This window comes from Falco punctatus (genome assembly GCF_963210335.1).
Source record: "Falco punctatus genome assembly, chromosome: 5".
Lineage (NCBI taxonomy): Eukaryota > Metazoa > Chordata > Aves > Falconiformes > Falconidae > Falco > Falco punctatus.
In genome coordinates, this window is record NC_137584.1 from 46,084,242 (window position 1) to 46,099,586 (window position 15,345).

Consider the following 15,345-nt stretch of genomic DNA (forward strand, 5'->3'; position numbering starts at 1 on the left):
TGCTCCATGCTTGTTCTCGTGCCTCAGCTGCTACTCACAGTCCTTGCTGGAAATAGTTTATAAGCTCACTGGACTTCTGGCCTGAGCCCTGTGCATTAAACTCCTGATGTATGGCCATTTTTAACTTAGCTGTGTTTCAGAAGTGCATGAGCTGATCTTCAAATGCCTTGTTTCCTTTGGTGCCCTCATGGGGGACTAGCGAGGCGTAGCTTGCTTGGCGCTACCCTCTGCTGAAAGGCGCTACATGCACAAGCGTCAGGTTTAGCTAATGTGTTTACGTGACTCTTGGCCAAGGAATGTATGCACTTTTTAGTAAAGTGTATGTGCTGAAATATACTGGGAGAGAGAAGAAAAACAAAACCAGAAACATCCATTCCAATGGGACATGCTTGAGCATCCAGCAGACATGTCTTTAGCTTGATATGAAAGCATTACGTAATATTTGGAATCTGATTAAACGAGAGAACTCTGTGAAATTGTAACAATTAACAAACGCTGCATATGATTTTCAATGTTATATTAGGTGTTGGCTAATATTTAGGTTTGGTTAATAAAATGTGAGAGGGGATTGAAAAACTGATTACAATAACCCCATTGTTGGAGTATTTGCTGTTATTTTGTGCTCTGTCGTCGACCACCTAAGCTGACAGAAATCTCCTGGCTCCTATTTGTTTTCTTTTCCAGTGATATTGAAATTTCCCGAGCGCAGAGTCCAAAAGCTGTTGATGTACTTGCCAAGGAGATAGGATTGCTTGCAGATGAAATTGAGATCTATGGCCAAACCAAAGCCAAAGTACGTTTGTCCCTGCTGGAAAGGTTAAAGGATCAACCAGATGGAAAATATGTTCTAGTTGCTGGGTAAGAATGCACAGCATTGTCACTAATGTCCACTCTTTCCACTCAAATTAATGTAAACATGCAACTTACATCTTTTTAATGCACTGAACAAATAAGAACACTGAATGTTTTCGACTGTACACTGCTCTCTTCTGAAAGAGAGCAGGTTTTGGCATTTTTTTGAGTAACAGAACTTTTCTTCCAAACTTTTATTACTGAAGTAAAGTATACTTTATAAAAGCTAATTTGTTCTAAGCTTCTTAAATGTTGTCTGTATGTGGAGATTTTCTTACTGTTTTATCAGAATTTTAAGTGTTTAACTTGAATATTCAAGTCTGTGTGTATTGTGGCTGTTTATAAACAAACTAGCAGAAGCTACATGCTAATCTGTTGATATTAACAATAAATACTTTTTTATTGAAGAACAGATTACAAAGTTTAAAAAGCCACGTTTTTTCTCTGAAATGTAGACATGTCTCCAGGCAGGCTTATCCTGCTCGATGTTCCCACGATTATAAGCAAATGCTATGCTCAGCAGGAATTATGCGCTTCTCTTCTGAAGAGCTACAGGTTTTTTCTGCATTCAGTGACACAACAGTTTTTCATTCACTTGGCTTGCTAAGTGGAAACTTCTAATTGTGAACAAGCATGTGAAGGTTTTCATTAATATTTTAGCTGCAATGTATTCTTTCTAGTCTCCATTAATCTATAGGATCGCTTCCTTGTAAGTAAAATGGATCAGTATTAAAATACAGCTTTAGGAAGGAGAAGGCTGTTCTTAACTCCTTGATCTACCAATTCTTCCACTGGGGTAGTGTTTCACAAGCCAATTGCTTTACTACCTTCCTGTGGGGACAACGTGGATTTCTGGCACTATCTGAGATGGAGCCATTGTAGACTGAGAGACTGGATGTTACAAAGCTAAGGGAGGCAGGTGATGAAGCTGTTTTCAAAGCTGTATGATAGAACTGCAATGTATAAAGATGTTGATGAAGAATGTTGGAGTAGTTGTTTAAGACAAGGAAATAATAGTTGGTTGAACTTGGTTTCCTTCAGTAGAGTTTTATTTTGTATTTTACTGTTTTGGAGAAACAAAAGCATTTGGCTGAGCTTGAAGTTGCTACCATGCACTTTCAGACTCATGTTGTCAACTGCATCAGTTGGGTGCCATGCTGCATGCTGTGCCAGGCTTCTCTAGCAGCAGAGTCTCACAGAAGCAGAAGTTATTTGAAAATGTCTGGAGGTGGAAGACAACATGATGCAAAGCCCCATTCAGGTGGACATTGGTTGTGTCAGATTGTGTGTACCAGTGCTTATACTTCTTAACACCATTTTGTCTCCTAGTCTTCAAGGAAGATACCTCACGCAACTGTTTGAGTGCTATTATGTTGGCACAGGCAGAAGTGTGTATACATGGGGAAGAAATGGGGAAGTTTTGACTAGCAACATGAAAATCTGGCAACAAATAGAACATTGTATCTTCTGAAGTTTATATAACATGTCTAATGACTGAACTGTGTTTCACAAACAAATGGCTGGGTTTGGTACCTCCAAGACTTGATTATGTACTATGTTGCTATTTGACATCTCTGAAGTCATTACGTCTGGTAGGGTGAGTACAAAGGCGCATCTGCTGCAGGAGGAGTGCCTGGGCAAAGGTGGCTACAGTAGTGGGAACGTCCTCTTCTGAGGGAGTTCGAGGTCTGACTTTGAAATATTGTACATATAAAATATATATGTAATGTGTTTATGTGTTCTCAGCTGTTCTCATGTGCTGAAATGACCGTAGCAGACAATAATTTTAAGAAAAGTCAGGAACTGCATCTCAGGGTGAAATGTTCAGTACAGTAAAAAACAAGTATCAGTCAAGTGTGGAAATCAGGGAGTAAAATAATATCCTCAGTTGCCTTCTGCATCCCCTCCCTGCAAAGGCAAGGTCAACCATAACCTGCCATTTGGATTATTATATTTGTTCACAATAACCAAAGATATTTAGAAATTCTTTTAGAATGATGCAGTATAGGTCTTCAGAATAAGTTTTTAGTGCTTCAGAGGAAACATTTAAGATATATAGGGTATTTGGTCTGATGAAAGTATTTGTTATGTATGACATGCACTTTTCATATGTGGAAAGTGTGTGTGTGTATTTTCAACAAGCTGCAAAATTTCCAGTCTCTGTCCGCGATGCAGCCAGTGACATTTGTGCCTGTAATTCCACAATTGGGTTTAACTGTCTCATGAGGTCTAGGAATTATAAATATTTGCTGCAAATGATCTTCTAGTTTCTTCCTGATGTGCTATATCCCAAAAGCAACTTTTAAAAGTTGCTGCTAACTGGAAAGTTCTTTTTGTACTTTCTGAATGCACACAAATATGCCTAAATACCTCATCCAATACATACTTGTATGCTGCAAATATTGCAGTTTGATTAACAGATCATGTCACCCAAAAATAGGATGAAGTCTCAATTTCTTCATAACTTCCATTTTCTTCTGTGTGGAGAGATTCTTTTTACTTCTTTTCATTCTCACTTCTTTTTTTTTTTTTTTTTTTTTTTGGGGGGGGGGAGGTGTGTGTGCGTGTTTGACCCATGTTAAGGGCTTGTGTTAAGACACCTTGGGGTCAGAGCCACAAGTTATGATGGAGTAATTAGCTCTTCAGCATCAGCTGCCTGCATACAGGCTTTTAGTGTGCAAAAAAAGAGATTATGTTGCAGTATATTTAATGTGAACTGCCTCCCATTCACTGCAAACTGACAGCATGCAAATGAATGAAGCTTGTGCATGACCTAGTAGCTCAGTTTAGTGCCCAGTGTAATTTAACCATGCATTCAAGCATCTAAATAGCATATTCATAAACACAATATGAAACTACATCTAAAATTAGACTCTGTGTGTCTTCCAGCATTTTTGTTCTTAAATGCTGCAGTGCATTTTTACCAGATAATTCTGGAAACTTGTTCACTTCAGAAATGCAAGCTGAGGAATAATAGAATGTGGAAAAATTATGAAATATAATGCTTCTTTTAATAAGAAGTGTGTTGGATTTTGAATGCTGGAAAATTTAAAATTGGTACTTTTCACTGAACATGAATAGATTGTTTTGTGATGGACTACCTTTTTGGTAAGGTAAAAATTGAGGGAAATAAATACTAACTTAATGCTTGTACAAGTTGTACGATGGTAAATATCTTAGGGACAAAATTTTCAGATTTGGAATTGCATTTTACTTCTAATGGGTATGTGTTGGATTGTATTTCTGTTTACTGTATTCTTGGGCCACAAGGTCCTTAAAAGATAAGAAAAACAGTGGACATAATAAAAAAAAAAAAAAAAAAAGGAAAAATGTTGGGAAGAATAAAAGGGGAAAATACCACTGTCTTGATGCATTGAAACATCTGACACTCTAAAACAAAGTCATGGCTGAGACAGTTTGTCATGTATTTGTCATGTCGTTGCACAGCTCAGATTGGAATTGTCTTGGATGGGTCTTGTTGGCTTTTCAGAGTTTGTGGTTGTGGATTTAGCAGCCTGTTCCTGGCTTTGTTCTTTGTTCAGTCATTTTAGCTTCACAGTGATCACTATGCTTTTGTATCCGGAAATTTCTATCCTGTTTTGAGGATGCCATTGCAATGTTGTTATAATCTCACCTTGATGAAGTGACAGGACTTGCAACACTTCTGTGCTCAGAAATAAATTTCTGACAGTTGTAATCTTGGATGGGAGATGTTTGTAGTGAGGCTGTCATTTATGGGGACTTGATTGCCCATGCCCTCCATAACTAGGCTTCACAACTTTCCATGTGGATCATGTGAATGGTGGACCCATTAAAGTCTTTGAAATTGTTGATACTGAGGAGCTGAAGATAGGCAATTTGAAAGAGGAGAATCGTCACATATCCAGTAAAGTTCTTGCTGGAGTCACAATGGCTGGGGTAGCTGTGAGGAGGTTACAGCTGGTGTAGTGTATCATCTCACTGTTTGTTTATTTTCTCTTTGGGAGACCTCATGTAGCTTTCCCACAGAAACAGCTCCACTGTAAGCTAATGTGATGTATAACAAACAAACAAAAAGTCTGCATATTCTTATCTTTGTTTTGATATACATAAAGAGAGAAGGCTTTGCAATGTTATGGAAAACTTACTTTGCCAAGGAGCTGGTGACTGCTTGGTAGGTGGCAAAGTAAAAAGTTTTAAGGAGGAAAATGATTGTCAAGTTTCTGTGTTTGGATTGAAAACATATTAAAGAATAATGCAAATGGGTGTAAAAGTCTCTTGAAGTTCATTAACATTTACTGTATTTTAAAGGAGGGGGGTTTTTTTCTAGATTTGCATAAGGTCAAAACACAGCATTGCACAATTGAGCTAAAGTTAGCCATTGGCAGTTGTAATTTTATACTCATGTGAGCAAGTGACCTAAGTTGCAAGAGTGTAGGCTCAGTAGTGTAGCCAGCAAAAACATCTGAATGTCCGCAAAACAGCTTAAGTGGATTATTTTATTTATGAAAACTCATCAAAGTTGGCCAGGTACAAAAGGGGAGATATTTAAAATAAGCTTTCTAAGGAATTTATTGGAATATAAATTTCTTTTAATTTCAGGCAGGGTTTTGTGTTTTGTTCTGTTTTTTAATAACTAATAGTTAAAACTGAAGTTCTGATAACTATTGAAACTGTTAAGTAACTGTTTAGCTCTTAAGGTTTTTCCTGTAGTCTTCAGGCTGCTACTGAGCCTCTGAGAATTAAAGGTGTCCTACCAGGGCATCTCAGGTAAGATGAGGAGTTGAGGATAGGTAAGTGAATTGTCCAGAATTCACTCTGGCTTCACTGAATAGTGTGATTGAGTCCTCACGTTTTTTTAATTCTGTTAGATGGAAAGAGACTGAAAAGTCAGATTCTTGGTTTTGACTTTGCAGGGATTTGTACCTATTTCTACCTGCTGCAGTGGACGAGGTTCTGTGGGAGAGTCACCCAAGTGCTATAGACCACTTATGGAAGTCTGACTGGTGGTTTTCTTCCTCCATCACGGCTGCCTTTAGACATTTTTAGCCTTTAGATATTCAGCGGACTAACTCTAGTTCCAGGAAACCTAAGGACCACAGGGCTTCTCAGAAGGGAGAGAACAGATTAAAATTAACAAAGCCATCCGAAGAACACATTGAAAGTGTATACGATAAACCCAAGGTCCTGTTTGCAAAGACTTACCTGTTTACTGCTGCAAACCATTGTGTGTTTGCATGAGTACACTGGTGAAAATAAGCTTGCTCTAGTTCATTTTTACCCCTTCTTTGGGGGAGGCTGGTTCTTCCAGAGTGCCACATTCTCAGTAGGGATGTGGCTGGTACGGAGTATCAATGTATTGGAAATGCAGTAGACGCAAGATGTGTTCCTCCCAGTTATATCAGTGAACAATGTTGTGTTTCTCTTTTTGTTCTCCAGGAAAAGGTCTTTATCATGGAAAATTCCCAATGCTTTCTAGCTCATTTTACATAGCCATTTTAGAATAGGCCAGCTGAGTTGCCAGAGCATTTTAGTAATGCAGCACCAAATTGTGTGTCTCTTCTGTGACAAGTAGATACTATTCTTCATGCAACCACCAACATGCCTTCTGGTTGTGCATTTGTCGATTCCAGTTACCTTTCCTTTACTGAATAGCAGGCTGCATGTTTGGTTTTGCTTGTTTCATAAAAGTTGTAAAGAGTTCCTGTGCTGCTGTGCATGCCAGGTTACCTTCTGCCGTGTTTTGAGCTGCACTTGAATAAATAACCTGGTGATGGTTCTGCCTGAGCTGTCTCGAGTGTGAACTATGTGTGTCCGATGTTCAAAAATGGAGGTAACCACCAACAGGAAGCACTGCAAATAAAAGTTGTTCTGTTAGCAGTGCAGCTTACTGTGCACTGAGTTTTTTGGGTTAGTGGGAAGTCCTTTACTGGTAACTTCCAGTTATAGGTGTCTTTTTTCATAGCAGAATAATTTGCTTTTTAGTGTTTTCTTTGTTCTGTTAATTGTTTTTTTAAATAAGTAGTAGCTTAAAGAGTTACTATCTTGTTAAGTCTTCGAATGCAGTAATACCTCAAGGTTACTCATATATTCTTTAAATCTGGCTTTAATGCACAGGAATAAAAGGATCAAGTAAATGAGATCAGGGCAATGGACAAAAGTGAATGACACAGCAGGATAACAAGGGGGAGGGAGAAACCATGCTAATAATGATTTGAATGGGTTTGGGGCCACCAGTGTTAGAGCAGCAGTCAGGAGAATGAAACTGGTAGTGAAAGTGAGTTAACCTGGCTGTGGTGTTCTGAAAGAAGCATTTTTGTACAAACGTAAAGATCCTGGTACAAAATGGAGATGGCAGAAATAGTGGTGGGAAAACCTGAAGCTGTGATTGTAGCAACAGTAACACGAGAAGGGCTCCCTGTCCTGACAATGTAGAGATTAAAAGGTATCCGGGCTTTTAGGAGCTGCAAACATGAAAGTAAAAGAAATGAAGTAGGATTCTGTGCTCCTGCAGTATTTCAGAAGGAAATAAGATATAGTATGGATAAAAAGATAACAGAGATCAAACCCACTTTTGAGAGTAGAATAAAATGGATTCTCTTAGGATATGCTGTAAATCTCCCACCTTCTGTTGGCTCTGTGTAGATATTTTCCTAAAAATCTGTGAATTCCCTTTTAAGTCAAGGGAGTGTGGTTCTAGGAAGATGTGATCTTGAAATAGTCTGGATAGTAAGTTATTGGTGATGCTTTAGAATCTGATGTTTGGCAAACATGATGTTATAAACGTGGGAAAAACTAAAAACAAGTGTTCAAATTAGGTAACCCATGTACTTCATGGTCATATAAGAGCAGTTCAAAGCTATCAGTAGACAAAACACTATTTCTGAAGGTCTTACTTCAGGGAATCTCTTACAGATGTACTAAACACCATTTTCGCTGGAACTTGAATTAAAACATTAGTTTTCTGAATAGGAAAACTCTTTCCTAAAACAGTATGGAAGACATTAATTTGGCTTGCCTCCTATTGCCCAAAATTTTCCAGACATATCTAACAATGGCTTCTTTTTTTAACAAAAAGCCCAGGATCCGATGATGATGTAAAAGATAGATTTGTGACGTTATGTTTTTCAATGTGTTTACATTTTGTGGGACAAAGAAGGGCCTTTGTCAACCTGTGAACTAAGCTGAATCTTACAATTTTACTAATGTATTTATGCCATTTTAATTGTGATCTGAGGATAGTAATATCTTGGAAACATTACTAGTTGGAAAAAGTGTTTCTAGTTAGAGCTAGATGTTTTAGCTCAAGTTTTGAAGAGGTGATAGGATGAGGGTTCCTCTTTTGACTAGGATACATGTGCATGCTTGTATTTTCTTGGGAATGAATGTTAGTTCTTAACATCAACTTCACTAAGGTACTTACTTCTCTGCAGGTAGTGAAGGCAGCAAAGGTATGAATAGTTACACTTAGCCAAAATGTAGGACTTGTGTGAGAGGGGTGTGAGTAGAAGAAGGACTGGAGCTTTCTTCTTTGCCAGTCAGAAGGAGAAATGCTGTGCCTCAAGTGAATAATTTGCATTTTGGAGGCATGAGATGTGTTCATACTTTAAGGAAGAAAAAAAAAAGAAGGAGAAAACCCCCATGCCCCCAGCTTTTAACATGGATCATAAACAAATGTGCTGACCTTGAAAGCAGGGAGGACATCACTTAAACTGAGGTATCTCTCATTCACAGAAGGCTGATGAAGCTGTCTGTTGGTAAAATCAACTGTCATTGTCCCTTCATTAAAGGCACAAGAGTAAAGTCTTTGAGTGGAGGTTAGAGTCTCTGGTTCAATAGTGGATGTCTTTCTAAAATTCTGTCCTGGTTCAATCATGGTCTAGATGTGGAAGTTGTAGCATGAGGCTTTTGAGCTTTTGTATTGGAGGTTGGACTGTGATTGGAATTGTCCCTCATTACCCTTAAATCTGCAAAAATATTACAAAATAAAAGTATAAAATATGTCATGTCCAGTTGAATATAGTGACTTCTGTGTCCTGTTCTGTTTAAAAAGCAGTTAATCTATCATTGTTGAGGGTTATGATGACATGGAAGCTGGAGAGGGATAGTTGAGCTCTACAAATGAAAGTGTTAGTTATTTAATTTAAAATATTCTATTATTTCATTCAAAGAGTGAACAGTGGGAATAAAACTTCTCATGCATTACTACAGAAAAGTATTAATACATGCCTAGAGTATCTTGATGGATGGTTTGTTAATGAAACTGGTGAGACATTTGTGCTGTAGTAGAAATGTCTAAATTCAATATAATCTTTTTAGAACTTTTGCAAAAATAATCTTCTCTTTTTCTGCTATCATATTAAATTGCTTAAATAGAAGACACATGTATATTATCATTCCAGCCTGAGCTAGGGGCTAACATTGTGGCAGTATTTTTGTGGAGATAAAGTAATGTTATTGAAATTTGCTGTACAAATATTCTTCATTGAAATCAAAAGCTGTAAGTTCTGATATCTTTAGCCAGGCTGACATCAACAAAGAATTTCATTAATCTTTTTTCTTGTTTTGCTAGAATAACCCCTACACCCCTAGGAGAGGGGAAAAGCACAGTCACAGTTGGTCTCGTTCAGGCGCTTACTGCACACCTTAACATTAATTCCTTTGCATGTCTGAGACAACCTTCCCAAGGACCTACTTTTGGAGTTAAAGGTACATAATATTTGCAGACTATATGACCTCTTTCAGATTAAAAGAAAATACTACTTTTTTTCTTTTTCTTTCTTCTTTTGTATTTCCTTAGTTACGTCACTCAGTTGATTGTCTGAATAGTAGCATATTGGATTTTTTGATAAATATATGACTAACAGATAAAGGTTTCTTGCACATGTCTTCCCATGCAAGGTTCAGATCTATGTTCATGTACTTAATGTGTATTGATAATGCAGATAAAGCCCAAACATATGAAAGGCATGGGGATCTGTTAGCCAGGAGGAGTTCTGTGCAAGTACACACTCTTCCAGCCGCTCCTCTGCATGGAGACTCTCTAAAGATGTCTCTAAATGTTACTGTTTAATTCTTACTTGAGAAGGTGTCCTAAATCCACTCACATTGATTGGAAATATCCAAACTAAGGAAGTTTGCGGTTATTTGTATGGTTCAGCTGTGTCTGCATCATACATTTGGCTAGGTCTGAACCTCTTCTTTCTGTTCTTCTGAGTTGTCACCTTTAATCATGGCCTGCTGCCTTTTTGCCTAGAAACCCTTTAAGAGCCTGAGAGCCAGGTAAGAACCAGACAGAGTTCACGCCTGTCTTCAATGGTGATAGGAAGTAATGCAATCTTTTTTTTGCCATTTCTCAGCTGAGATTGGTGTCTAACTGGGCAAGCACTCCCCATCTGCTCTACTTTGCTTTGCTGAAGTTTAAGTTAACAGGTTTGATTTCAGATGGAAGGCTGCTGGTGCTTGGTGCTTCTCAGCCAAGATTGGTGCATGTGAGTGTTTTAATCCCTCCACTCAACTTGTGTGTAGGCTACAGTGAACTTGTTTGCCTGTACCCTGAGAGGCAATGGGGAAGGAGCACTCAGGAAAGGGTGTGAAGGTTTTGTTCAGAAGCAGTTCTTGCTCGTGACTGCTACATCTTTCCACCCAACAGCTGCATGTGCATGACTATGTCCTAAGTCTGGGCAGGAGAAGAGGGTTGCCCTTACATAGCCAAAGACTGGGCCAGTCTTTGCCATCATGTGTAGCCTTTCATTTCAAGTCAAGAATTCCCTTTGTACTACCTGCTGACGAAAGCCAGCGAGGTTTAAGGAAATCCTGTTTATTTGGTTGCATCATTGATCCCCTAATAGAAACCAAAATGCTGAGAAATGTGTCGTCAACACTGTATGTTTCACTTTGTGTGTTTAAGGGCGGTGGTTTTTTTTCCAAAACTGGTGCAAGTCTGATGTGACCATGTGCTTTCCTGTGCAGGTGGAGCAGCTGGTGGTGGATACGCTCAAGTGATTCCCATGGAGGAGGTGAGACAGCAAGTCCCTGTCCCTCTGGAAGAGGTGGGCAGGCCAAGGTGGTTACTCTGTTGTTGGCGATGATCTGCTTGAAGAATTGGAGTGGTCCTTGCCATCTCCACATGATCCTTTTCATTTCCACATGCTTGCTGTGTGATGTGGAGGGGCTCTGGACTGGGGGTACACAAATGTTGTACGAATATTGTACATGTTTGTAACATCTTGGCTATCCTTCAGATGCTTCCTTAGAAGAAAGCCCGCTATCCACATGTAATATACAAGACAAAGAGCTGGCTACTGCTAATTTTTTCCTTTTAGATTTGTATCTATTGCAAAAGTGAATGAGAAAACATTGCTTTTCTGGTGGAGTAGAAAAAGGCAGGGAGGCAAAGGACTGGTGGGTTGAGGAAATTCCTTTTTTCAAATGTAAATTTAATATTTCTTTTTAGCAGAAGTCACTAAGTGTGGCAAAATGGACTTGTTTGTAGCCATGCTGATCCTCTTGTGGTGGTGTGAAGCATGCCCAGAATACTGCAGAGGGGTGCATAGCACAACTTTTGCTAGTTAAGTAAAAGGAAGAGGATTCGTCTCAACAACAGTGATGAAACAGAGAAGTCTCTTGTGAAAAATAGGTCATGGGGGTGGCCAGGCAGGGCCTGGCAGCCAGGGCCCGTCCCAGCCCCAGCCAGGAGCAGGCAGATGGGGGCACTGGGACAGCCCCAGCCCGGGCATCGCCCTGCAGACGGGTTAAGGCCAGGCCAGGACGTGGGCCCGGCTCGGTGGGCGCCATGGCCGGGCAGGGTTGAGGGGAGCAGGAGACCGGCCCTGCTGCGGCGTCGCTGGGGCAGGGGCTGAGGGTCCCGGGGCTGGCATGGGGCGCTGGGCCAGGGAGGAGCCCAGGGGGCTCTGGCACTGTCAAAGTGAGAGATTTGTTTTCTTACCCCTAAATTAATCTACAGCTTTCCTCTACTCACAAGTAAATGGATTTCTGTTGAAGATAGCGTCATCCCTAACTCTCTTTTGAGGGCTTCTGAAGATCACATGTCGGCTTTGGAAGGAGCCAGCTTGGTACATGCTTTCAAAACACTCCTACTGTGAAAATGACGATACTCTGACTGAACTGTGCACCCTTGCCTAGCACAATATTCATGATGTAAAGCTATGTGATCCATGCGTTTGTGGACAGGCCGAGTCAAAGACAGAAATTAAGTGTAGACCATGTCGTGTGTAGTGTTTCTTGTTGGTTGGCTCCTTGTTGGTTGGGTTGACCCAGCCTGGGGCTTTCCTTAGCCTCCCTCCCTTGTCCTCAGCAGGCTCGGCCCTGTGCCCAGGGGCTTTGTGTTGGTTTCTGGAGTATAAAACACAAGTAGATTCTCTGGGCAATGGGACACATAAGGAGAGTGTGGCTAAGCTTATGTATACATTCACAGTGCTTGTTTGGAAAAATGTGTGATGGTTTCACCCCAAAAGAGCCTAATTTATAGCTCAACGAAACCACTCCATGGCCCAAACTGGTGAAGTACCACCTGCAAAGTACACGGTGGTCCAAGAAGAGCCCTAATGTAGTGCTCAGTTACAGTTTTGATCCTCTGTTGCACATGAGTCAAGGGCTTGTGTCACTTGCTGTCGGTGCCCCTCCGCAGTCAGTGCTGCGGTGCAATTACAACTGACCTTCTGCCTCCTTCTGTCAGAGATGTATTAAAAATACAGTACCTATGTAACACAAGTCCTTATCTAACCTAAACTGGTGATTTCAGATCTTTCCATGAAACTTGGTTGGACAAACTTTACGTCAGCAATGTTCATGCCTGATCAGCTACGGGCTGTTCTCCCATGGCTAGCAGAGAGCTGGCATACACCCCCAAAGCCAGCATGCACAGTGTGCTCCAGGGATTCAGCAGAAATCCGCACCTTTGGCCCAGGTCGATTAGTAAATACCAATAGTAAACTGATTTAGTATTACTGATGTAGAACCATAGCCCTGGGCTTTTCATTCTTGGATCATTTAGGAAAGAATAAAGATGTTCATGGGTTTGGGTAAACTAAGGGTAGTTTACCACGTATTCACGTGAAACAAGCCTCTCATATAGCTCAGTGTATTTTCAGCCAGATAATATTTCATCTACGCTGGTGCAGAGCTGCATCAGAGCTGCAGCCTCAAGGAGATAGCAATGATTGTTGCTGCTAATGTGTCTGAGATTAATAGATCAAGTTAAATAGTTTCTTGTAAAAAGATTTTGTTGTTTTCACTTTCTAGTTTAATCTTCATTTGACTGGAGATATTCATGCTATAACTGCTGCAAATAATTTGCTGGCTGCTGCTATTGATGCGAGGGTCTTGCATGAGAACACTCAATCTGATAAGGTGAGAATCGTTTTCTGATACCCACATAACAGTTTTTCTTTTCAGTTTTTCAATAAACTGCATTTCAAAGCAAAATAATTTGATAATCTGTTTATATTTTCACCATGTGAACAGAAACTGTTGCTGAAGCCATTCTATGTTCCATTGCGAAATTTTGGTTATAGAATATATTTTTCTGGCAAATAACTATCATAAGAATGTTATGCCCAGAACACTGTCAACTATTTCAGACTACTAAATAGTCTAATAAAAGATGATTCATATATATATATATATATAAATCTTATTCTTGTTAATGATTTATATACTCCTTTTAAAGCTAAAAATTGCACTTCTGATGTATAGTTTGGTATGATGTAACTTAAGAAGAAGGGGTTGTGGGGAAAATAAACTAGATCCTCTTCCTTCCACTAAATCTGTTGTGACCTTAACACAAATGCTAACTTGAGTCTTTAAAGAGAAGGGAGAAAGTAAAGGAAGGAGTCTCCTGGTTTTTTGGCTCCAGTGTTAAAACTGAGCACTGTTGTCATATCCCCTTTACTTGGTATGACACAAATGTGCATTTAGGCCAGTTTGCAAATGATAGTTATAGTCTGAATAATTTGGACCTTGGTTGAAGTTTTAAAGGGTTCCCAATTTCAAAAGTAATACTTTTGTGTGTGTGTGTGTAACATAGAAACACGGTTATTTTGGTAACTGGATTTAGATTGTTAAATCATAGGCACTGCTCAAAAGCCTACCACCTTCTCACAATTGTTTTTTATATTGCTAATCCACAACATATATGGTTGGGAAATTCTTGCTGAAATCAGTCTGAATAAAATAAAAATTTTAGCTTTTTGTTTAACAAGTTCCTGGTTGTGACTTCTTTCATTAACTTCTTGTGTGTTTTTTCTAGGCTTTGTATAATAGACTGGTTCCAGTAGTTAATGGCGTGAGAGCATTTTCTGCTATTCAGTTTGCCCGTCTGAAAGTAAGTTGTTAATGTAGCCTCTCCTCAATTATATTGTCTCTTCATAAAATGTACTTTCTTAGACAAATTGTTTAAAATTATTTGATGTATGGGGCTGGGTTTCTATAAACCTCCCTCATGAATTTACCAAGCCCAGACTTCTTTCTGAAAACATCATTCTTGAAGTAATAGGATCTGGGTCTGATACTGTTTTCATAACTGACATTTTTGCTATTCTTTTCTGCTGAAATAAACCAATAATGTTTTTTAATTCTGTGTCTTTCCTGATGAAATATTAAAGTTAGAGTGTTTAAAATACTTTTCCTATTATGGTAAAGTCACGTTTGAAAGCTCACATTCTTTGGTTTTGCAATATTTTCTGGTTTTGAAAGTTTATTATAGCATATACTTCTGGGGTTTTATTGTTGTCAGTTTGATAGTGTTCTTCCTTCAAGGACTAGAAGCACATTTGTGTGCATAGTATATTCTTGCATCCCATCTTGCTTCCTGAATGCTTCCAGAAGAGCTTCCTATGCAGTGAATAATGTATCTGGATTTGAGGCTGCCATTCTGATAAATACGTAGAGAGCAACACAGTCCACTAGCATAGTGGAAGGAGAATGTAAAACCCTTGAATATGACCTCTAAGAACAGCTTCAGTTTTCTGTGTCCAGTTCCATGTTTGTTGTTGGCTTTTGAGTTCTGACTGGTGTTGTTTCATAGTCACTGGATAGCAATGGATAGCTGCCAAGTGCACACTTGGAACTGGGGGGTGGAAAGGAGGATAGAGGTAATACCAGCTTCTGGTTGGGGGCGGGGGGGAGGGGCAGGGGCAGGGAGTGCTCAAGGTTCTCATAATATTTTATGCATTTGTGCTGCTCATTTGAATGCCAGTAAACTAAACAAATGGATGATTCCTGCTTGACTGTGTGGCAGAGTAGATCTCACAGAATTTTCTGTCAGAAATTGGGAGTATTTTAATTTTGTCTTTGTTTACTCTGTATGAGGGTACCAGATAGGGGAGGAGCGGGAGTGTTTTGGTTATTAATCACATACCAGCTATTTCTGCATTAGAAATGGATTTCTCTCTCTTCGCATGATCTACAATGCAGTAAAAAAAGTTTGGCTTTATATCATTCAAATACATGCATCATAATTTCCAATATAACTGAATTATTTTGCTAAGAATT

At 39.3% G+C, this 15,345-nt stretch overlaps 1 protein-coding gene across 4 annotated transcripts in view; it reads left to right on the top strand.

The window, feature by feature from the left end:
• The window catches only part of MTHFD1L (methylenetetrahydrofolate dehydrogenase (NADP+ dependent) 1 like), a 156,895-nt gene that overhangs the window by 27,310 nt on the left and 114,240 nt on the right, over positions 1-15,345 (top strand). For 2 of the 4 annotated variants that reach the window (XM_080389690.1, XM_080389692.1), the window contains 5 exons: positions 685-858; positions 9,404-9,540; positions 10,804-10,883; positions 13,096-13,203; positions 14,102-14,176. In XM_080389690.1, the coding sequence (XP_080245816.1) occupies positions 685-858; positions 9,404-9,540; positions 10,804-10,883; positions 13,096-13,203; positions 14,102-14,176 (574 nt within the window). The remainder of the gene's footprint in view (positions 1-684; positions 859-9,403; positions 9,541-10,803; positions 10,884-13,095; positions 13,204-14,101; positions 14,177-15,345) is intronic. The other 2 variants (XM_080389691.1, XM_080389689.1) reach the window with 1 other exon arrangement.